At 40.5% G+C, this 24,590-nt stretch overlaps 1 protein-coding gene across 3 annotated transcripts in view; it reads right to left on the minus strand.

Moving 5' to 3' along the window:
- Nucleotides 1-2,766: 2,766 nt before the first annotated feature.
- The window catches only part of LOC104933705 (guanine nucleotide-binding protein G(o) subunit alpha), an 89,350-nt gene continuing 67,526 nt past the window's right edge, over nucleotides 2,767-24,590 (minus strand). The window contains exons 5-8 of one of the 3 annotated variants that reach the window (XM_027272654.1): nucleotides 19,588-19,716; nucleotides 17,040-17,169; nucleotides 12,127-12,280; nucleotides 2,767-3,056 (exon numbers count right to left, since the gene is read on the minus strand). In XM_027272654.1, the coding sequence (XP_027128455.1) occupies nucleotides 2,869-3,056; nucleotides 12,127-12,280; nucleotides 17,040-17,169; nucleotides 19,588-19,716 (601 nt within the window). In that variant the 3' untranslated portion in view covers nucleotides 2,767-2,868. Of the gene's footprint in view, nucleotides 3,057-5,380; nucleotides 5,535-7,891; nucleotides 10,572-12,126; nucleotides 12,281-17,039; nucleotides 17,170-19,587; nucleotides 19,717-24,590 lie in introns of those variants that run through there. The other 2 variants (XM_019256204.2, XM_027272653.1) reach the window with 2 other exon arrangements.

Raw genomic sequence — 24,590 nt, forward strand, 5'->3', positions numbered from 1 at the left:
GAGTAGAGGGAGAGAGAGAAAGAGAGAGAGATTAAGAGAGAGAGAGAGAGAAGGCTGCACAGAAAAAAGCATTCACTGGGTAAAGAACAAAACAGAGGAGGTAAAAATAAAAAAAATAATGAAGGTAACAGGAACAGAATGCCAAAGAAACAGGTATATTGTCATTATACACAGTTGTTTTCTCTTTTAAAAACTAGAAATCAAGAGAGGTCTATATAGATAGATGATAGATAGATCGATGAGAGGGAGGGGTAACATAGATTAGGTATGAATACATAACAAATTTCCAAATCTACTTATTGTGTATGTGTATATATATTTATATGTGTGCGTGTGTGCGTGTGTGTGATGTGAGAACTGTGCTTTTCATTGTAGACCTGGGAGGTGTGTGTCGAACTGAAAAGAGACAGAAGAAGAAGGAGAAGAAGAAGAAGTAGAAGAAGAAAGGAGCATGACTTTATACAGCATCGATGTGTGAACATGCGGCGTCCCTAACTAGCGGACGCAGCCAGAAACGTGCTCTCCCCTACCCCGCAAAAAACAAACCAAAGAAAAAAAAAAGAAGTGGTTTTGTTTCTTTTCTTTTTTTTTTTCTTCTGAAATCATAAAAAATAGATATCGTTATAATATTATATTTAATCGTTCTGAGTCAGGCTAAAGTGAGGACACTGTTCTAATGCAGGGAAACAGGCAAAAACTGTAAAAGGAGAGGGGAGTGGGGCACAGTCCAGAGCGTTTTACAACAACACGGGGTCAGTCTGAGATTCGTCGTCGTGGTTTCCAAATGAGCTCGCCGTCAAACTGGAACACCCGCCCCTTTTTGCAAAACATCATTTTTTTTTAAATTTTATTTTAAAAAAGGGAGATATAGAGAGAGAGAGAGAAAAAAAACATGTTTTATAGCTACAAAGCACAAGAAAGATTATCTTTTGAGAATATTACAGGATCAGCTCGATCGTCTGTTGTTTCTGAAGTTGTAGTAATACCCATGTTCGTTGGTTTTTATTATTTATCGGAGTTACAGGTGCAGGTTTTTTGTCCTTTTTTTTTTTTTTTTTTTGATGCTTTTGACTTCTATGTGTCACTGTAAGTAAGAATCATCCCAAAAAATCTACAACTTCCTCCCCACGTGACCTTCGAGAAAACCCTCCGAATCTTTTTACTCTCACATTCAGGAACCAATCATCTCTCTCCTTCTGTTGCTGCTATCCATCTAGCTAGTGTTTTTTTTTCTCCATCGTTTTTTTATTCATCTTTTTGCTATTTTTTTTTTAAAACGATTTTTGTTTTTTTTAAATCATTATCTCAACAGTACCTATGTGAAGCTTTTTTTCCTTTTTAAAATTACTTTTTATGAATTAACTGGTCTCTTTTATACAAAGGCTTGAGTATCTCATGCTATCTGTGTCAGAGGCTTTTTTTTTTAGGAGAAGGAGGTGGTGAGGAAAGGACGGGTCCCCTTTGAACCCGCCATGCAAAAAAAAAAAAAAAAAAAAGAGGAGGATGGAGGTGTGAGAAGTAAAAGGCATGTGTCGGTGTGTAAATGAGGACAAAGAGAGAGACAGAGATAGAGAGAGAGATAGGTATGTGTACAGGCGATCAATCAATAAATAAATTAATAAATTAATCAATCATTATCAAACCAGGAGTTTACTTACATGGAGGATGTTAGTAGATCTAGAGGTTATAACAGTGAGGAAGGTAGAGTTATAACATTGTGTACTTGCTTCTAAAAGCGTAGCTATCTACAGTACAGTACCTCTGTTACATGGCACTGATAGGACATTTAGCACGTTTCCTATTGGCTCTCAGGCTCGGCCACGACCGGCGGTCAGCTAACGGCTACGGCCGGTGTTCGGGAAACAGGAAGCCTCACTTCCTGTCGGTGAAAGCCCGATTTTTTTTTTGGGGGGGGGAGTACGAGTTACTCAAAAAACAAGAGAAGAAATTGACAACAAACATCTTAAAAATGGACTAATGTAAACAAAAGACTAACGTTAAAATCAGTGTTGTCATTCTCAGCAGGTCTCGAGTTTTTTTTTTTAAGGTTTTCCGTCGACCTGTTTTTTTTTCTTGTTTCATTTAGTGCTATTGACATTTTCACACATTTCTGCAAAAAAAAAAAAAAAAATTAATTGTTATGACATAATCACTACTGTAGCAAAATAAACAAACAAGAGACACAAATAAAAGGTGTCATGGTGAGGCAAAATGTGAATAAAAATCAGTGTACAGACTGATACTCATGTAATAAATATACACACGATCAACAAAAATAAAACAGAAGTCATATCCATAGTAATAATAATAAAAAAAAAATCAGTTTTTTTTGTTAACAACAAAAGAGACAGCTGAGAAAGAAATAAAAGAGAGAGAGGAGAAGAGGGGAACGGAGGCTTTCACTGACTTTGTTCGAGAAGTTTTCAAGGCTGCAGGGTTTCATGTTTTTCGACTAAAACAGATTTGTTTGCTCGGCAGCAGGCCCAATAACATCAGGAGGAGAAGTCGGAGCGAGAACGGAGAGAGACAAGAATTAAAAACCTTAGATAGATATATTATATATATATTTATATATGAGCCGAGTTTAATCCTCATTTTTAATATGTACCTAGTTGCATTTTTCTTTCGTTTTTTCTTTAAATAATCAGCAGAATCATCATCGTCATCATCACCATCATCATTTTCCACAGCAGTGTCAAAGGGACGGGAACGGGGAGGGAGGGGACGGCGGAAGGAGGAGGAGGAGGAGGACAGGAAGGGTGAGAGAGAAGAGGGTGACAAAAGGGAGGTGGGAGGAGGACATTGCAAGGGTGTGTGTGTGTGTGTGTGTGTGTGTGTGTGTGTGTGTGTGGGGGCGTGTGGGCGTGCTCAGTACAAGCCACACCCTCGGAGGTTGTTGGCGATGATGATGTCGGTCACGGCGTCAAACACCACCTGGATGTTTCCTGTATCTGTGGCGCAGGTCATGTGACAGTAGATTTCCTTATTTGGGGAGCGGTTCTTGCTCTCGAACTGTGCTTGGATGTAAGCTGCTGCGTCCTCGTAGGTGTTGGGTCCTGCGGAGAGAGGAAAGGTTGTCAGTATACTCGTGTTATAACCAAAATCAAACCAACAATACAGAGCGGAAAACTGCAGTTCCTTGAACGGCCACTCGAGTCTGGCTACCAAACGGGTTCATCTCCATAAACTTCTATATTAAAATGCAGAAATGTATACAACATGGACGTCCTACACATGATTGCGAGCCTGGTTGCTCAAACAAGCCAGCTGTAACGGCACCCACCTGTCAATCAAAGCGTCCACCCTCTTAATCCTGCATAACTTTAAGCCTTAATATAATGTGAACAGGTGAGTTCTATAAAAATTCACCCTCAACAGGGAAATTATCTATAGAGACCAAAACTGTTTTTTGTACCAGGCTGTAAACATGTTTATTTCTGCTGTGAAGTTGGACATTTGAACATGGGGACTTATGGAGACTGACTCACTTCTGGAGCCAGCCTCAAGTGGACGACAAGAGGAACTGCAGTTGCCACTTGGTTCACAGCCTGGTTAAAAAAAACAGTTTTGGTCTTTATAGCTAATTCCCCCTGTTCATGACAACTGTACTGATTGATTGACAGATTGAGTGTCATTACAGATGGCTTGTTTGAGCAACCAGGCGTCATTATCCACGTGTTTGCTGACTGTCCATTCTTTATACTGTCTATTTTTGGATTAGTGGCAGGACTGCCACCACATTCTGAGCTTAACAACAGCTCTTCGGAAACCTGTCCATGTTTTGTACAGTCGATGATTATAAAGACATAATTCAGTCAACAGAAAGTGGAGAGGGGACATGATGAGGGACGGGGGTAAGAGCTGGAACATCGTCCGATAGATTTACTGTGATTATCAAGTCAGTTAGCAGAAAGAAAGTGAGGTGTGAGAGACAGAAATGTAGAAGATGGACTGAGGGAGCTGGGTTTGTGAGACGAGGGCAGGAGACAGCTCTCACTTGCCATCTTCCCTCTTCACGGCTGACCAAGCGTGACCGCCTCATGCTCTTTGACTCTCGTCCTTTTCGCTGCCACGACTACATTGGACTCTCACCTCGTCACGTCTCTCTCTCCCGTCGCTGTTTCTATTTCATCCTCTCTGTTTATCACTGCCTCCTCTCCTCTGCTATCCTTTTAAACGCTGTAAAGTAAATCTCCATGTATATCGCACTTTTCAAACCGAGGGTTACGCGGCTCTTCAAACAGGCCACATCAAACATGCGGCTATTTAGTTTCTCTCCTCGCTGACGCACGATAATTCAAACTCGACTTGACGCTGTAAACAGCCGCTTTGATTTAAAGTGCCGCATTTCTCCGAATGGTTTACAACTCGTTTGCGGTAAATGTCAAGATCGGCGGCTCGCCACTCTGGAGGTACAATGCAGAACAAACAGACTAATCTGCTGAATCAAGCTGCGATTAATGAGTGGACAGAAACGCGGGAGGGGGCTTCGGGAAGCTATTTCACTTCTGGGAATCCCATTAAGGTCAGACAGATGGTAGTTACTCTGCTTTTACATCATCTCTTTTTAATTGCTGTCTCTTTACCAATCCTTCATATGCTATCATATAGTATCGACTTATTGGCTTTCAGGTGGTTTTACAACACATCTTAAGATTTTAGAAGTTAGAAGGACGTTTGAGAGAAGATACGATATGCAGCAATGGACCACAAGCCGGAGTCGACCTCTGGTCACTGTAGCAAAAACTTAGTCTTTTCATTTGTTCGCTTCGCTGCGTTCCGTGTGCATCGCGGAAGCCGGAGCTAATCTTGGTCCGTTCTAGTCAATGTTTCAAACCCCACCGTGGTTCGGTTCAGAAGCATCGGTTCCATTTTTGACGGACGCCGTGAACAACCCACGTCAATCTGCACGGAGCAGCTCGAGTTGACAGGAAGTCAAGACACAGAAACGGCATTGGGAATCCGCTCAAAGCACCTAAACCAACAAAAATGACCAAATCTGAGCATGTTAACAAAGTCTATTAGGACAAAACGCTGCTGAAACTCTCCCGGTGGGGTTTGAAGTAGCGTGTCTGCACATGAGCCGCCCTGTAAATGTCTTTCTTTAGTAATGTGGGCGAAGTTAAAATGGTCCCGCTGTGTTTTTGACATGTTTTCCTCATTTAAAGCCTGGAGAATTGATCAGTCACTTTACGGTACATGGGGCTTTCTCTTCCTGTCCTGTGTAATTGGATTCAGTTTCACTGGATTCGCAGCCTTTTGTGTTCTCTACCGAATCAATTTTGTACCTGCACCTGTCAACTTTTGTCGCCGCTTACATGTTTTGAGAGCTGCTATTTCTCACATCTAATACACACAGGAATACTTTTTTTTTTTTTACCTGTGTACTCAGGGAAGCAGATGCTGAGTGCAGACTTCTTGATCTTCTCTGCAAACAGATCCTTCTTGTTGAGGAAGAGGATGATGGAAGTGTCGATGAAGAACTTGTTGTTGCAGATCGAGTCGAACAGCATCAGAGACTCGTGCATGCGATTCTGTGGAGGAGGGAGGAGGACGAAGGAGGAGGAGGAGGAGGAGGAGGAGAGGGAAGAAATGGATGGAAAAAAAGAATGAGACAGCAAAAAGGCAAAACGAAGGATGGGATTAGGTGAGATTAAAAGGAGCAGGTGAAAGGAAGAGGATTAAACAGAAAGGATAAGGAGGAGAGAGATGTTCGGGAGGGGTAAAGGAGGAAAAGATCAATGACAGACAGGAAGAAAGAGCGAATAGAAGATGATAAAGAGAGAAGAGGAAAGAAGAGGTAAAGTTACCACCAATCTATAACCTTTGCACTGTGACAGACTGAGAAAGGGAGCATCGTTATGACCAGTCTAAACTCGACACAAGTGAGACAAAAACTACTTTAACCAGAGAGAAAGAGCGAGAGAGAGAATTATAAACCTTTTTCTATCTAATTAAAACTTCAGTACAAGACAGAGGAGAGAAGAAAGGGGAGATAAAGACATTAACACATTTTTTTTGCACAATTATTGCTGCATTTTATTGTATCACACACAACCTACAGCAGCAACAAGAAACAGTAATTAGTGGACTGTTCAAGGAATTATTTTCAACATTTACATAAACGTGCCTGCTTTCTGCCTGGCAACCGGGTTAACTGCCAGCTCCACAGTCCACCAATCAGAGCAGAGCAATTGACTGCAACCTTGAAAGTTCACCTTCGAACAAGTGGCCATAATATACAAACCGTAGGTCGTATCAAACAACCGAAACGACTGACGGCATCCTCATCCTCCTGAGCACGTCTATGCCAAATTTGAGTGGCTAAAGTTAAAAAATGTGAACTCTAGAGTGTGAAAAAGAAGTGTTGTGTTTGCTGTTCTCCAGAAATTTCTGCTCTCAGTTAATATGGGAGTAAACGGGGTAAGCTGGTGGGTGATCCTGGCGCATCTGCACATTTAGAGCCAAAACTATAAGTCTGACAGCTTCAGCAGTTTTATCTGAGAGACGACCACAAATGTACCTACAATTCTGACTTAAAATAACGTCTGTAGAGAGAAATTTGTGGCCGTGAGAGCGGTTAACATGTTAAATAACGCGATGAACACGTTAAATTTTGCCGTGGTTCTTTGGCGATTATCTCGGAAACGCTTAGAAAAGTCACGCCACGCTTCCCCCGGGCCAAGCCGCTCGTTTCGATACCTTTTTTTTTTGTGTATGTGCGACCAAAACTGCACGGGGAATCTTAATAGCGTGCCTTTCACAGACACAAAATAATCACACAAGATGAAGTTACTCATGTGGTGCTTTATTATTGTTTCTCTTGTATAAATACAACTTTCAATAAATTATCACAGCAGTGAGGGCGATACAGCAGATATATTTTACTTGCTCAGTAAAATACAACACATGTACACTTACACACAAACATGCAAAACCGTTTGTAGGCTTTGCTGTAAGCAATCTATACAGTATAGACAGGCGTTGATTGGTGTTGAGGGGTTCGAGGGCGTGGACGGTGGAGGGTTGAAGTCTAAATGCGTTACTTAGAGAGGATGATGCATGCTCGCTGGTTTTCAGCATGTAAATGTAAAGAAATGATATGCAAACACACACACATGTTGGCGTGCATTTAAAAAAAAAGGAGGGGAGCTTCTATGTACAGTGTAACCACAAGTCTGCAAACTTCTTTTGGCACCATTCCTATGTTTTATAGTTCAAGTCATGCCTCCAAAACCAACAATCACAGAGCTGATGAAGTGAATTTTTAATTTCACATCATGTAGTAAATGTAATAAGTCAGAGGAGAGGATTATAAACTAAAAAGCCTTCAAGCGGCGAAAGCTTCATGTTTGGCAAAAGAACCAAAAAAAGAAACATCCCGAGGTTCTTTGGTTGGATCCGGTGGTATTATTTGGCACCAACAAGTGAGGTGTTGTGACATTTTGAAGTCCCGTGGGTGCGTTTGTGCCTTCGGTGTGCGTGTGTGTACATGTGTGTATGTGTGTGGAAAGGGTAGATAGGTGCCTTCTGGGTAATTAATCCACAGATACCGACTGCACCACAACACCCATGGGCTGATGTTGTCGCTCTCGTGAAACGCATACACGTGTTCATGAGCACGCACGCGCACAAACACACACTGACCTTTCCTGTACTATCAACAGACACACATGTAGGTAACTATATACAATCTGTGAACACACACAGGATGCAGACAGGAACACACACACATACAAAGCAGGCTGATCAACAGCGGTAGTCTCTAATTAGGAAAAGTTGGCACAGATGTAGTAGGAGGAGCCAAATCCACCTATTCATATATATATATAATATATTATAAGATATATATAATATAGTAATATATATATATCTATAAGTATATAATAATATATATAGAGAGAGAGAGAGAGAGAGAGAGAGAGAGATGGTGGAGACATGCCCTCGTTTAAGCGTCGATGACGGGTTGGGATATTGTGAATGTCCTGCTCATGAATAAATAAGGAAGCTCTGTTTGCCGGGGAGCACTCACGCCGGTAAAGCTGTAAACACACTCAGCTCAGTCAATTCAACACAGACAAACAAAAGCTCGGCTTCTATAACGCTGTAAACCGTTGCTTATGAAGCGAGAGAAGGGTGGAGCTGATGATATTTTCCTGGTATTATATACACATCTCTTTGGATTTTCAAGGCTTAGGCTCCTAGAAATTGCGAGCACCACCTTTCATTTCACCTAAGCCGTGCACTGCATCAAACCCTCAATCCTACAGCCGTCCCCCGTGGGACCATCCGGGGAGGCAGAAAGCAAAACATCAAGGCTAAAACAATAGCCACAAGGTTGACATTCTTAGTCCCAGAGGAGCGTGGGTACTCACAAGCACACAATCTTTCAAAGCTCAACCTCTGGCTTAATAAGGCGGAGTGGTGGACAATAAGGATATTACATTGTGCAGCCTTACACAATGAATGCGGCCCCAAGGCCCTCTGAAATCAATGCTACCTTTGAAACATCGTCTGAGAATTGTGTGATTTCAGTCAGCACACTATTTTCTTGCAGCTCTTTGTTTAAAGTATGTACAGAGGTGACATAAACAGAAGACAAAAACAGCAACGTCCTCACTATAGATTTAAACATAAGCTTCATATTTAAGATAAACGGACAAAACAAGAAATCACACCGCTCACCTCCTCTAAATCTGATCAATATATATATTCTACAGGGACCAAAAACAAATTTACTCCCAGATGAAATGCATCCAAGGCCAAAACACTAAGTGTAATATTGACGTTCTTCCTTTGCAACATGGAAACACACAATCAATCCTACTATATGAACTCCTCTTGAGTGGGAAACCATCGCTGAAACCGTGACTGACGCTGCACAACAAAATGATATGTCTTAAAATAATCAAATGATTGTAACAGCGTGAGTGTTTGACTGTAATCCCAGTTTGATACTTCACTAGGAGTCGCTCAAAGTTACCCAAAGGAGCTAAAAGCAGAATATATTAAGGTTTTAAAAGCTGAACTAGTCAAACTAAGTGCCGTCAATTCACAATATAATTTAAAAAAAAAATAGAAATGTGATTTTACAGAAAAACATCATGTTTTATAAACAGTATTACCTTTGGTCTCATAAAATTTAATATTCTGCACAGGTCACTTTGATAATCGCTCTCCTCCCACAGGTTTTGAATAAACGAGGCTTTGCTATATTGAAGCTGATGTGAGTGAGTGATATTTTGGTCCTACCGGTTGAATCATAACTTTAATATGGAACTACAAAATAAAAAACAATGAATAAGACATTATTGTAACTAAATCGTCAAATGAAAAAGTACAGAAAAGCATGCAAACTAATACAATTTGAAATGATTTTAAAGAAGTATATTTTCCTCTGTGACATGAAAACGATCATGTGGTGCCAGCCTCTTAGCAGGCTCAGCAACAGCTAAAATAAAGCCTAATATTGAGTTATATTTAATTAAATAACCATTATTAGTTCTTACTCTATTTTTTTCTCTATTTGTTCATGTGATGAATTAGTTAATAATATCGTCTTTATTTCTTGAATAGTGGTCATTTTTGGAGCCCGGTATTTAACAGAGCATGACCTATTGCAACAATACAGTCAGACACTATACAGCACAAAGCAGGACTGTCATCAGAAAACAAAATTACACAACACAGGAGGCATGCACAAAAGGTATTTTTGAAAAACAGTTTCTTTGCTGATGACTACACGTTTTCTCCGAATGTCTTCTTGAAAGGCTGAACAGAGTTGCCTGCACACGATAAAGTCTTTGTGGTGTAAACTATGTGTAAAGTGACCTTGAACCTGATTGAGACCAGTTTAAAGACCCAATACAATATATTCAGATCCACATTGTCTAAGGGTTAGGGTGACTAAGGCATACGACAGCTCAAATAAAATATTTAGAAATACTTCAAGGTAGAGAAGTGATTCCTATTCCACTTTTTTGGGGACTGCTGGTGAAGATGGCTGCACATACTGTACTTTACAGTCTAGTTCTTTGAGAAATGCAACACTAAATGTACCTGTCAACAAGTCTCAGACACCTTACACCCCTGAAGTACCAAGTCAGACATTAACCAGCAAAATATTTGGAGGTCTGGCACAATTCAACGCACAGTGTTGTAATTTAATGCTGGGTCTTCTTTAGGTGGAAAATAAATAGGTTAAAAGAATTCTCAACCAACCAACCAACCAACCAGCCACTCAACCAATCAAATCATTAATTAAGGGTCAAATTGGATCAATGGCCGGCCTTCATCAGACATCACGAACAAAGCCCATGGGACATCGCTGATAAACTTCAAGTCAAGCACTCTTCATCCATTCATCCAACGTTCAACAGTGAATCAATACAGGCCACACCCCCGCAGGTTATTTGCTATGATGACATCAGTGACAGCGTCAAAGACAAACTGGATGTTGTTGGTGTCTGTAGCGCAGGTCACGTGGGAGTAGACCTCCTTGTTGGTTGACTTGTTCTTGCTCTCGTACTGACACTTAATGTGATCTATTCCATCCAAGTAAGTGTCCGGACCTAAAAAGAAAAGACAAACGGAGAGAAAGATGAAGTGTAGTGGGAATCAGGTGAAGGCTTAAAAGCTGTTATGTTATGTTGGTGGGGCATTTTCCCCTATCAGCACTCTTTTCTGATATTTTCTGAAAACATAACCTTTGACTTTCTTGCTCAGCACACATTCTGCTGAGGTGTTCGGAGGGCTGAGCTCGCTGCTTGCCGAGCTTGAATAAATACGACACGTGGACCCTTTTTTTCCCCCTTTCTCTTAAATAGAAAGGTGATTTGGAACTGACAAATAAAATGCTGTGCCTTGTTACTGTTGGCAAAGAACATCGCCAATGTGTCATCGTCTTTATCCAGCCACAGAACAAGTGTGACAGATTTGAGTTCCTAAAGCCAAGCTCGGCTTGAACCATTATTCATACTGTATATTGATTCATTTTACAGCAGTGCCAAATCTACTGTATGCCCTTTTAGTTCAAGTCCATTATTAACTGCGAGGGTTAGTTCTGCTTGTAATGCAATGCATTTGGCGTGCAGTGGATTTAATCAAGAGCTTTAATTTGTTATAATGCTTTTGGAATGAGTCAGATCTCTGATTGGAGTCGTTTTTGCTCAAAGTGCCGCTTCCATCTATCTGGCTCTCAGCCATCAGCAGCACTGTGGTTTGTCTGTCCGCTTCAGCGGAAACTTCACATCACAATAGACGATGAAGTCCGGCCGTGGAAAAGGATGAAGAGGAGAGGAGGAGAGGTTTGGAATCTTAATTCTCTCTTTTCTCACAGGCCTGCTGGTTTGGTCTCTCTCTCCGTCTTGTTTTCTCACAGTCTGTTATCTAATCTTCTCACAGTCTTGCTCTCTTTCTTTCTCACATTCTGTTGTTTCTCCCTGTGTTGTCTTATCACTCACGTTCTTTTTTCTTTTACTTCTCTGACTTTAATCCTTTTGTTTTGTTCCACAGAGTTTGAGCCGATCTGCTCGTTTCTGTCGCCGTCACTCTTCTATCTCACCTTCTGTCCGACCGGCCAGGTTATCAAGTGCTGAATTCAAGAGCAGGGTAGATGATTCTCAATTGTTATCGTCACTCAAATCAATGATTTCAATCTGACCACATGACCGTAGAAAATGTAAATGGCAGTGGTCAGGGCTTAAAATCGAAACGAGCTGTGGTGTCATGGTTTTGGATTTCTAGTCTTTCCTAGGGTGTCTTCTGTTACTTTACTTCCTTAGTACTTAGTCCATGTGTGTCCTAGTGCACCTTAGTTCTGTATTTTTGGTTGTTGGACTTCTGCGGATGGGATTTTTATTGGATTGTTGCATGTGCAAGTTTGTTTCAGTCGCCTTTTGTTATTTTGAGTAAAAGGTAAATGTCATAAAATCTCAAGGCAGCGACCCAGGACTACGCCCAGATTTTTATTTGGTTTTGGTGTTAAAATACTCTTTGATCTAAAAGTTTTAGTCTTTCCATATTGAACTACTCTTTAAATACCTGGAAATACAGAGTGAAGGATTGCCACACAAATACAAATATACAGTATATAGTATGAACTATGAATCTCAAACGGATATGTACCGGTATACTCGGGGAAGCAGATGGACAGCGGTGATTTGGTGATCTTCTTTTCAAAGATGTCCTTCTTGTTCAGGAAGAGGATGATGGAGGTGTCTTTAAACCACTTGTTGTTACAGATGGAATCAAACAGCTTCAGAGACTCGTGCATGCGGTTCTGTAGAAGAGGCATTAGCGAGGGTTAAACTGGGCTTTAAAAAACACACTCAGCTGCATGCTCACAAACACAAGTACAAGTATACAAACCCAAATAAAATAAACAAGGCATACAGAATCAAGGCTTATATGTTCAGAAAACACATGCACAAATCAGAGAACACACGCAACATTAAAAGTGGAATCGAGTAAATGAAAATCAGAAGGCAGAACAGAAATACTGAGTTCCTCTTTTCTATGGAGCATTTCCTTCTGCATGGTGTGTATTTGTGTGTGTGTGTGTGTGTACCAACACATAGTAACAGAAGTTATTAGTAAGCTGGTTGTTGCAGGAAACAAAGCCATGCACTTTTAGCTTTTAAGCTGTGAGCAACTGCCAAAAACTGTAGTAAAAAACGATAACTTAAAGGTACAGAGTGGAGTTTCTCACCACTAGGGGCGCTGTTCAGTAACGCTTTGAAGAGAAGCTCTCTGCTCTGAGTATGTTGGCTGTTCTAAAACCTTTTATGAGAGCAGGAGGCAGCACGTTTGTGAAGGTAATAATATATAAAGGTAGCAGTGTACCAATTAACAAAACAAAATGAATGGCAGAAAATGTAACAATTGAAAGTCCATCTCCTGAAAATAAAACGCTGAACTGTTGTACAGTGAGCCAGCAAGAAATCCACATCTAAATCACACTGAACATCAGTGGACAGATCTGAAAACAGCAGCTGGAAGAAGGCACCCTTCAAATCTGAGACAACTGAAGACGTTTGTAAAAGAAGAGTGGACAAAACTTCTAATAGAGAGTTGTAGGAATCTCTCTGAAGTCTATAGTGTTTGTTTGGCTACCAAATATTAAATCTACGGTGTCAACAGTGTTTCTATTTGTTTTATGATTTCACAGGATGTGTTCAGTCGAGTGCATCTAAACAAAACATCTGAAATTAAGCTTAAACGCTTAAAAAAAGAATGAAAAGTTGAACTGATTGAAAACTATGATTGATACAATAAATCTTAAATTAAAAAAAAATATGAAAACGGTTTTATATTTTTCATCATTAGGCACTTCTTTAGTGAAAAAATGTGATTCATAAATCTGTCTGTTATGATTAATTACCACCAACTGTTGGCATTACTTTTTAAAGCGCGTGCCTAGTAATGAAAACAGATTTGACTCTGATTTTAAAAAAAAAAAAAAAAAAAAGAGTTGGAAGCAGTTTCTCTTCTGTGGTTATGATCCATTATATTCTAGTTTAGGACACATTTAAAGAAGCGATAGATAGATAGATAGATAGATAGATAGATAGATAGATAGATACAAAGCTGTACAAAGACACACAAACATGCTTGAATTCTTTGGTTCACAATCAGAAAGAGGAACTGCTTCCAACTCGCGGTGAGTGTATCAACCTATCGGGTGGGTTCATACCTGTCTGTGGGCGGAGCGTCTGCAGAAGATCTGACTGCTGATTGGTTAGAGAGGACAGTCGATGGCGAGAGCGACAGGAGGAGCGGAAGGAGCCAGAGATGCTGCAGGTGTGGAGCTTAGAGCAGGAACGGAAAAATGCAAAAAAAAAAAAGAGGGACCCGCCCACCCAGCCGCGTCCCAATTCCTTTACGTGACACCACCCCGTCCGCCCCCAAACGCACACACACACACACACACACACAAACAAAAACTCTAGTGCTGAAAAGAAAGTGTTTAGAGGCAGGAGGACAGGACTCTGTTTACCAAGAGCTGTTGTCTTTTCAGAGTGTGGTCTGTGTGTTTTCACAGAAACAAGACAAAGGAGAGGCAGAGAAACACACAACGCAAGCAGTTCTTCAACAGAAAGAAGGGAATTATGAAGCGAGAGTAGTATGTGGTGTTACGTCTGTGCTGCACACACATTTTGGCAACACCATATCATCACGTCAAACAGGTACTGCAAGTGACATTTGTTAGGTCGAGTCTTCAAAAGGCATTCAATCCAGCTCAGGAGTCGTCGTAAAAGTTTCACATTTCATTCACAAATATTTCACTGGTTAATCTATTCATCAGTTTTTATGCCACTTATCCCGGTCGGGGTTGCATTAATTCAATCAATTAGATCATCAGGAATGATTGTGATCTACTGCTGGGATGTGGTGAGAGAAAAAAAAGTGACATAATCATGAATAATTCAAGGCCATATTATATTAAACTGCAGTGTGTGTGGCAGTGAACAGAAATCTTTAAAAGTCTGATCTGCACAGGAAATTATTGATACGTTCAATTATTTATTTCAAAACGTATTAATATAATATAAATGTCACCATCTATGAACCTTCCATTCGGCTCGAAGTCACGTCACTTTGGGAATCTCGAGTGAGCTCCAAACATTGTTAGAAGTATTAGAATAAAGCGTCTAATCAATAACCAATAAATGTACACGCATTATCTTACTTTGTGAGAGGCTGGTATGATGAGAATTTAAGACCGGATTAGTTTAATGGAGAGAAGATGGCAATCTAATTAAATTCATGGCGTATCAGTGATTTTAATAAACTGCCCACGAGAGGTGTGTGTATTACTTTATTACTCCCATTACTGTGGAGGGGGGTGTTATCTTCATTCGTCTGATTGTACAATATTTGACTGTGCACTGTACTTTTAATATCTGGATCACATGGCTGGGTAGTGTGCAAGTCTGGTAGCCGGACTGACGGAAGATTTGGTTATTATAACTCCCACACGAGTGTTTGCTCGTTACTGATAACATTTTTTGGTGCCACAAATTGCCTTGTATTCGTCTCATTTGAATTATTTATGAGTATTTCTTAGTAATATTAGCTGCAGTATAACACCGCTCATACTGCTCACTGGTCTACAGTCTGATTTATTGAGGTACTGTCATAAAAGTTGATATCTTTAACAATGGAGCTCTCTCTGGTGAGTCTAGAAATAGGCCATTTGCTCTTTGACTTTTCGGGATTGAAACTGTAAATGAAGTTTAAATGAATTAATTAAATTTAAATTGCTGAGCTGAGACGTTTTCTGCTATCAAATACCCCCATGACCCTACGTTACCTACATATAGACGGATATCTACTAGAACAAAGAAACCCCGCGCAGCGATTAATGCTGGAGGTATGCAGCATGTGTACTCGTGTCCGTGTTTTCATGACGGATCTTTCCTCTCCTCATTCGAGGTTCTTCTGGTGCCCCCAGCTCAGAGGGAGGCTTGACGACATCTGCATAAATAGAGCAACTACCGAACACAATTTCCCAGCTCGGAATTCTCAAAGGACACACTTCGGGCTTATAAATATAGCAGCGAGCGACATGCATTAAAATCAGCTTATTTGTTTGAGGTTACATGGTATTTTGTTTACAGCCCGTCTGTTTTTTGAGGAGATAATCCATTGTAACTGGGTTTCAATACTTACAGGAGCCTTATTTTCACCAAATATCTAAAATGTGTGCAGTTTTTCCACTTCAGAGCTCTTTGAAATGTAATTTCAAGGTGAAATAAACGAGATAAACTGAGGTTTTAAAACAAGAATTTGTACTAGATGAGGTTTTTATTTACCACTAATGTATAACTATCTAAGGTCTACATCAGATATCATATTTATTGAGAGAACTCAATAATAATAATAGGCATCTAAAATACGTCATAGAGATTTCTTCATCTGCTATCTCGGTCATATAATTTGCCTATTGTACGTGAGACGCCGCAGCTCATTTGCTTTGACCAGAATACAGTCTGCTTTTCAGCATCAAACAGGGAGGAATGATTTGCATCATGTGTCCTCTTTGTCCTCTCATTGAGACTTGTCCACGTGATGGATCATGGTTGGATTAAGTGTTCTGTTTATCAAACGGGCCCAACAGGTATTGTGAAGGCGGTTCTGTTATGTCCTGTTGATGATACCGGAGTTCAGTGAGAGATAAGGATCCAGAGGGAACACCGGAGACATTCACGTTACATGTACGAAGGCGGAACAGTGTGTGTAAATAACACAGGCTGTATCTGTCAAATGTATATACGCGTTGAATGTCAGCTTATATACAAATAGCACATACAGGTGCTGAGCAGACATTGTGACATAAACAAACAGCCCCCACACTGCAGCCTACCATTGTCCACTTATTTATTGCACTGACCTGACATTTCAAGCACAGCTGCTCTCCATCAGACTAAATATACACCGTATCGACAATCATGTACAGTATGTGTGTATGTATATCATCGCTGTCCAATGGAAACCACAAATCTATATTGAACGTTCATATCCTCTTCCGTCCTTGGTCAGCATTTAGACTCTTATCTACCAATGAAAAGATGTTTTGTTACATCACGTATGTAGGGCAGACAGAAGGAGGACAGCTTTGGAAAAACAACATTTTGATTTCGACGACAGACGACGAGATCTGCGATCTCTCTGCACCAAGTTGGACCAATGCTCGCTTGTCAGTGTCAGGTAACCTGAATTATGCAGATTTCAATCTAATATAGTAATATAGCTTTGATTAGGCTAATGAGCTCTGTGGAAACATGTAGGACAGCCTTGCTATCGATAGTTTACCAACTGAGGTGGACATAAACAGGAGAGTCGAGGCTCGCAACCACCTGCACGTCGTCTCAAAACCCCCATACATCCTTTTTTTCATCCTCCATAAGCGGTTTTCATTGGACAGCAATGATATAAAAAAACATATACATGGATCTAACACATATGTATGCATAGATAGATAGAGTATACAAGAGTATACTCTTGTCAGTGGGGAGGATGAAGAGATCTGTCCTTACCGTGGTCTCGTCCTCATGCAGCACTTGGTCGTATCCGCTGAGCGCCACGCAGAAAATGATGGCTGTGACGTCCTCGAAACAGTGGATCCACTTCTTCCTCTCCGACCTCTGACCTCCCACGTCGAACAGCCTGATGGACGGAAGTTACGCAAGTTACTTTCTGATCACTCAAGTCCGATTTGAACACATTTAACTGGAAAGACGGTAAAACTTGGCAGCTTCTTCAGGATTCTCAGTTATGTTCAGTTTGACGGTCCATTCATAAACTGAGCTTGTTTCTGGTTTATGTTTGCTCATTAGATGTGAAAATCCTGACCAATTTCCCAGTCTATAAAGTGTTTCTCTTTCCTGTAATGATCTGATATTGTGAACTTCTTTCTTGTTTTTATACCCGAGTGTTTGGAAGAGGGACATGGGATCTCATAAAGCCTGGCATCTTATTGTCTTACTGTTTTTCGAATGTGTTGTGGTAACACTGGGTATGAGTAATGCCTCCAATATAAGAGAGTGTGAACACTAGATTGTACTCTACTGGCCATTTAAATGTTCTTCAGTCATCTAAAGGCGCCCTTACAACGTCTGAGTTCGGGCTGTCTGAGATTAAAGTTGACAACCGTGAGAGAAATGTGGTCAAATCTTCGGTAGCTGATTCAAACAGCGGTCCTAGATTGCGCTGCTTCAATTTGGAGCTTTGGTGATCAATGACAGACAAAAGTTTTGGTAGAAATACTCAAAATGTTACTCCTGCTGCGACCCACAAACCAACCACAAACCTGCAAGTAGGCTTAGGAAAGCCTAAGGGTGACCGCGAAACTTGCAAATAAACGCTAGAGGAAGAGGACCTGTTCCCTCTGTAGATATGATGGGCTCATTTTAAGGTAACAAAAACACAATGATTTTTATTTTCAGGTGATTTTACACTAATGAAAACATATGTATATTCCATTTCTGCCATATTCTACCAATAGATTTGTCTAAATCATGTTCCACACTGGACTTTTACAGTAGGGGATGTTCAGATAAGAAGTAGTGCTCCCAACAGATCAAGATTTTAGTTTAATATTCAAGGCACAACCTGTGACCTTCTGTGGAATATGATAGAGCTGAAACAGTGTAGCAACTAAACAAGTACACAAGTGAATCACATCATGTTTTGTTTTTTTAAAGCTCGGAATGGCCACTTTCTCATACGTTGCCGTATTTTTGTGGTTTCTAAAACACACCAGAAAAAAAAAACACTACCACAGAGGAGTAAATCCGAAGTGACATGAATCCTACATGATGTGGCGGCTACAATGGTATTGATGGATTACAGCCAATACAGGAAAACTGTAGACTCCCACACTCTGCCTGGCTGCCAAGCAATAGCAAGTGAGCTGACAGTATTTAGAGCATCTCAACAAAAAGACACCCACCTACTAACTCCAAGAGACACAGGAGAAAGATTCATCCAGCAGATCTGATGTTTCTATGCATGTTAAAATCAAGTGTGTCTGTGTATCTGAACAGTAAATATGGTGTGTGTATCTGCTGTATGGGAAAGATTGAAACAAAGTGTGACAGTGTATCCATTCATAACTTGTCTAATGCCAGAGGGGAGTCACACTCTAGTCGCAAATTTGAAGACTCGAGATCGCTTGTTTGACTGACTGAAGAGAATCAACTTGACTCTGGCTTTATATTCATGACTTAAGACTACAAAACCCACAAAGAAAGATTAAGTTTTAGACGTTGTGAACAGACAATGCAATCGGGCCCACATAACTAGTCCGACGCTGTTAATTTGCGTTAGAGGTTCAAGTTTATGGACTATGGATTGTATTTATTGGATTTGAGCTGGGTTTGTTTTGTCGTCTTAGTGGGTAGCTGGGGAAGAGGTATCACTCCTGTATGTTGCACTACAAGTAAAAATGGTCTATGGAGTTTTACAGTTTGGTAATGCAATCAAATTTTGCCGCCTTGGCTGATGTATATTTGTGTCTTGGCTCAGTAATGTTTGTTTTGTCTGTTTATAGAAGAAGAAACTAACAGCAGTAAAGCACCGTGATCAAACTCCTACATTCCCACTCTCTGCATTGTTGTTGTTCATTTTAAAGGCGTGTTACTGATTGCCAAAAAACAGAATGATAAGGAACACCGTCTTTTAACAGATTTATTTCATGTGACTTGTGACTTATAGCAGGGACTCGACTTGACTTCTCACCACAGTAACGTGCGACCTGAAGGTTAAGACTTGAGACTTGTTTGTGACATACATGTGTGACTTACTCCCTCTTTGGTGGATGTAAGCACGCACTGAAAAAGACTTCACTTCTTTTCTCTTTCTTTTCCTCGTACCATCCGAACATGCCTCTCCTCTCTGTCATCTTTCCCACAGCTCTTTGCTCTAATTGAATCATTCTCATTAAAAAAAGACAATAATAAAAATAGACACTTGTTTAAAGCAACTGCAAGCGTGGACAGGAGAGAGACGAGTAAAAGGGAGTACTGGTGACAGTTTAAGACTAATCTGAAGTTACCAACGTCGCTGTCGTGAGTTCGTACTGACCTGAAGTGGAGGTTTTTGAAGGTAAAGTGTGTCTCGACAATGCCTGTGGTCTTCACTCGGGTCCTCAGGATGTCCTGCTCTGTAGGCTGGTAGTCTGTCGCACCAATCCGATCTAGGCTGTCTAGGTAGCTGCAGACAAACACACAGAACAAAGACAAAGACTGTCAATCAGCAGCAAACCAATACTGCTCAGATCTGATCATTTATTAAAGAGTGTGTGGTTTTACAAGTTATCACACTGACTGTGCAGAATTCCCCCACTGTGTGGAAGCTGGATCGAGTTTAGGCTGACGTTAGCATCCAGCTCTTAAGTGGATTTGGGACAGTTTGCACTCCAGCAACTGCAGCCAATGATGACGTTGAGTTTGCCAAAAGTCCTCATCCTAAAAGCCTCTTCTCTTGAAACGTTAAGAGCGGAAACATACTTTTTGAAAATAAGAACAAGTACGTAAGCCAAGCGGATAAACAGGGTTATGTTAGAACAAAATGATGAAAATATTTTCTTTTTCATAATTTCGAGGACTAATGAACGCTGCTGTTCAAGAACAGTGTTTCTATTTCCGTCTGTTAAAGGCTCAGTCTTTAAGCACGGCATCATGCGTGTAGCCATCAACCGGTTTGAGAGGCTTTTTGTTTTAAAACATATCCGCTGGAAACAGAAGAAAGTCAGCCAGAGAGAGCATCTTTGAGTCTCGACTGTTTAACTGGAGTGGTTAAATCATCATTAACTCCATATCGATCACGAGTACCACCATCATGACAGACATTAAAATACAGTCTACAGGCCGTTCACATAGAAGGCAGGTTTATTCTATTTATTACAGTAAGACAAGGAGGTTGCATACCACCAGTGGTACTCTTACCACAGATTGAGAACCAATACTGTAGACTATAGTTACTAGTAGATACTAGTACAATCTTTTACATGATGTTTATGATTGTATCACTCTTCCTTTAAAGTCCATTAGTAGCCCTGTGCAGCTCACCTTTTAGTCTCACATAGGCTGATGTAACTCAAAGGCTTGACAGATTGCTGACCACACACATACACACACATTAAAAATGCATGCATTTGTTCTGCTGTAATCCACTTTGCACTACGGTGTAATGATGTATGTTTTGGCCCAGGTGGGTGATACATTAAACATTACATAACAAGCAGAATATGACACCCACCCTCTGGATTACTGTCATTAATAATGATTATAAATGTGCTACTTTACTGACTGCAGTGAGGGTAATTTTATATCTACCTGCTCCTTCTATTGGAGGTCAGTGGTCTGGGTTAACTGCAGATGAATACTGACAGGTGAGGAACCTCTGCTCTCCGTTAACCGTACTTTTAAAGGTCCAGTGTTTCAGATTTAGGAGTATCTATTGGCTAATATTCATTAGTATGTTTCCATTAGAGTATAATCACCTAAAAATAATAATCATTGTGTTTTCGTTGTCTCAAAATGAACCCTCTAGAGTCCTCTAGTAGCCCAGAATAGACAAACCAAACACTGATCTAAATATGGCCTATTTGCTTTTAATGTCCATTTGTCAGCCAGAGTACACGCTTGGAAGGAAGAGGGTGAGGTGTGGGGGGAGTATTCATTTGGTTGCAATTTGCAACTTCGCCACTAGGTGTCACTAAATCCTTGACACTGGACCTTTAAATCTTTTTAAAAAGTTGGAAATTCAAGCTGTCCCAACAGAAGACACATTTTAAATGATGCAAATAGTCTCCCCTTCAATAAAAACTGCCTTCATCTTCCTACATTCCTACAAATTAAATGAATATAAGCCATCAGCCCTAGCTGGCCCGTACAATACATATATAACTAAGTTACAATGTTGAGCGGTCATTTGGTAACAAGTGAGAAAGGAAAGTGGGTGGGCGTGATGACTCTGCTGAGTTATGTAATGGAATATCCCTGGAAGTGGAGCTTTATTTTTTAATGTAGAAGTATAAATCAAATAATTCTGAATAGTACTCTCTGGAGATTCATCTCACGGCCCTTACAGGGCAGCTCTCTTGCTGAGGGGATGATAATTCTTCCTACATACAGTATTAATCCATCCTACCGTCGAGCAAAGAATTGGACAGACAGTGAAGAAAGACTTTTACACCGTGGCCCCTGGGAATCTTAATCTGATTGGCTGGCAGGTGTCCGTTATGTTCTTTTAATGCCACGTCCTTTGGCTCTGCTGGCTTACAATTGTGTCATTTCCACCTTGTAGGGTGACACATTCCCTTCTGAGAGACAGTTTTGCTTCTTTGCAGAATGAATTCAGACATTATCGGTTTCTTAACCAACAGATATAGACCGACAGGTATCTATACATAGAAGTAGAAGGGTGGGAACATCACCGCACCATGCATGCATCCAATTTACTGTAACGGTGTAACGTTTTCTAATTTATAGATTAGTGAGAATGTAGTTTCAGAGCTTTGAAAGATGCTGATTTACTTCCAAGAAAATGAGAGAGAGTGAAGAGATTAGAGTACTGACAAACCGCATGTGCACAGTACAGTGATAAGAACTATTGATTACAGAGGAAGGAATATGGGTTAGAGCTCGGTGTTTGGAGAGGACTTAGACAAAGAGATGGTGACGGGGACTTTAGATACTCTTAGATTTAATAAAGTTGTAACTGTATTACAAGAAAATCACAGTGATTTGGTGTTTTTTTAGTTTTGAAAAATAAAAAATAAAACAAAATAATGAGCCCAAAGCAGATTTTATTTCACAATAAGGTGCTTGAAACATAAGAATGTATGTTCAAATAAATGTATTTCAACACAAGAGTCATGCAAATGTTGTTTGACTGTGGAAAAAGTCCCAAATCTAGAGTAAAAAAACTGTCCTGTACAAAGTTTCAGAGCATCGTGGTTCTAGGTTTGTTATATTTAAGTTCCATGTAACTTCTCTTAAGGGATCTATGTGTTTAACCCAAACGAATATTGCTTTAATGAAGATATAAACCTACCAAAAACCCAGCTTTAAAAGTCTTAAAGTAACATCAGACTCGCCCCACCGTCATTTCTTTCAGTTCTCCTGCGTCATTTACTGACGCTTCATGTTTGTTTGGACTGTTACAGAAACACAGTGTCAGTGATTACGGAGATATGGCGATAACAGAATGAAGACTTAAGTAGCTGAGAGTCAGTAGTCAGGCTGTTTTATGTCCCATTCTCTCTGTAATGCAGATTTTCGCTCTTTGCCAAGTAGATTAAATGTTTTGCCATTTTTAGCCAATTTAGTTTTTATGTTTCAGCTGGTGGTTAGAAAACTCTTCAGAAACTAATTCAACTAAAGCGCGAGAGTGACGCACACAACAGAATGAGATGTTTAAAAAGAAAGATGGGATGCCTGAGGCTGGAAAAGTGGAGTACACTGCGTAGCTGAGTCAGTCACTTTTGTAATGTACAAGGCGCTCAAGCGATACGTTGATGAATCAACTATTTAGGAAATTGATTAAGTGTAATTCCTCAAGTGGCCACTTGAGGCCGGCTGCAGAAGTGAGTCTGTATTAAAATGTCCAACTTCACAGATAAACATGTTTAAAACCTAGTTCAACAAACAGTTTTGGTCTCTGTAGCTAATTTCCTTCTTCGTGACAACTGTACTGAGGGTGATTTTTTTTTAAACTCACCCGTTCAGATGATATCAAGGCTTGAAGTTATGCAGAATTAACAGCACGGACGCTTGACTGACAGGTAAGCGCTGTTACAGATCCACCGATGATCCACGTCTTTGCCGATACTTAGATTATGTTGTGTATATATATATTTATATTTATATTTCACGTCAGGACTGAAGAAACAATGAACAAAAAAATAAAAACACTACTAGGCTGCACTTAGATATTCGACTACAGAGTAAGAAAGGTCAGTCAAAGTTGCCCTTATTGTTGTGACTTCCGTGACCTTTACCGCCACGGGATGTTGATCCCTCTCTGAACGGAAACTGTCTGCTCCTGCAGTCAAAAAATACTTCTGACATTCACACAAACACTGTTTCATGTATAGGACTGCTGTCCCCTCAGGGTACAGAAATGTAAATGACACTGAATCATGCCTGGGAAGGCTCATAACATTTGCATGGCTGGCTGTGTAACCTGTTTTTAGACAGCATACAGTATGTAGACCACCACTGCATTAGTCTCTCTCCTCATCCTGACATTACTCTTCATGGTGCACTAAGTCGATTAACACCAGATCCCCGTTGCACGCTCCTCTCATTCACTGGTGATGTACAGTATTATAGATTATTCACTGAAACAGTGTTCGGCGTGAAAGAGAGACAAGCGGAGAGAATGCGGTCTGTGAGGTGATAATGACAAGGATGAGTGCATCTGTGTGTGTGTGTGTGTGTGTGTGTGTGTGTGTGTGTGTGTGTAGATCTCTCAAGAAGCTGTGATATTCAGCATCACTCTCATGTCACGTCTGTTAACACACACACACACACACACACACACACACATCACTCCTCCCTCTGTCACAGACTCTTCTGTTTTCAGTAGCCTGCAGTATTGCTTTATGTAACGTGCAAAAAGAGTCATTGACGCTACAATGGACCGCTGGTCTTTTATGTGTTTTGGAGGGAAGCTGGAGAACGTAGAAGAATAGGTAGCCGAGGCGAGACAGGAACATCTAAAGGCCGACGCTGCGTGAGCGAGTGCCAACTTACAGCAGTCATATTGATTCCTTGCTGTATTAACCAATGACCTAACATTAGTCATTTACATTGGCTTGTTGTTTGCTACAGAAATTAGTCAACTAGGGTGTGAATATGTACATAATAATACAGTGCCTTGAATACTCTGAATAGACGTTAAAACATGTCTATGTTGCATGTATGTTTCTTACAGTATCAGCCCAAGGGAGCTTCTTGGTGTCGCTAAGTAACCAGCCTTCAGACGTCGTCTCCCCTGCTGTGATGTTTCGACACACGGGCCTATTTAGAACCGGCACTTGAGACTTCTACAGAAGCTGCAGCGACATGATACAGCCC

This window comes from Larimichthys crocea, chromosome XXI, assembly GCF_000972845.2.
Source record: "Larimichthys crocea isolate SSNF chromosome XXI, L_crocea_2.0, whole genome shotgun sequence".
Taxonomy (NCBI): domain Eukaryota; kingdom Metazoa; phylum Chordata; class Actinopteri; family Sciaenidae; genus Larimichthys; species Larimichthys crocea.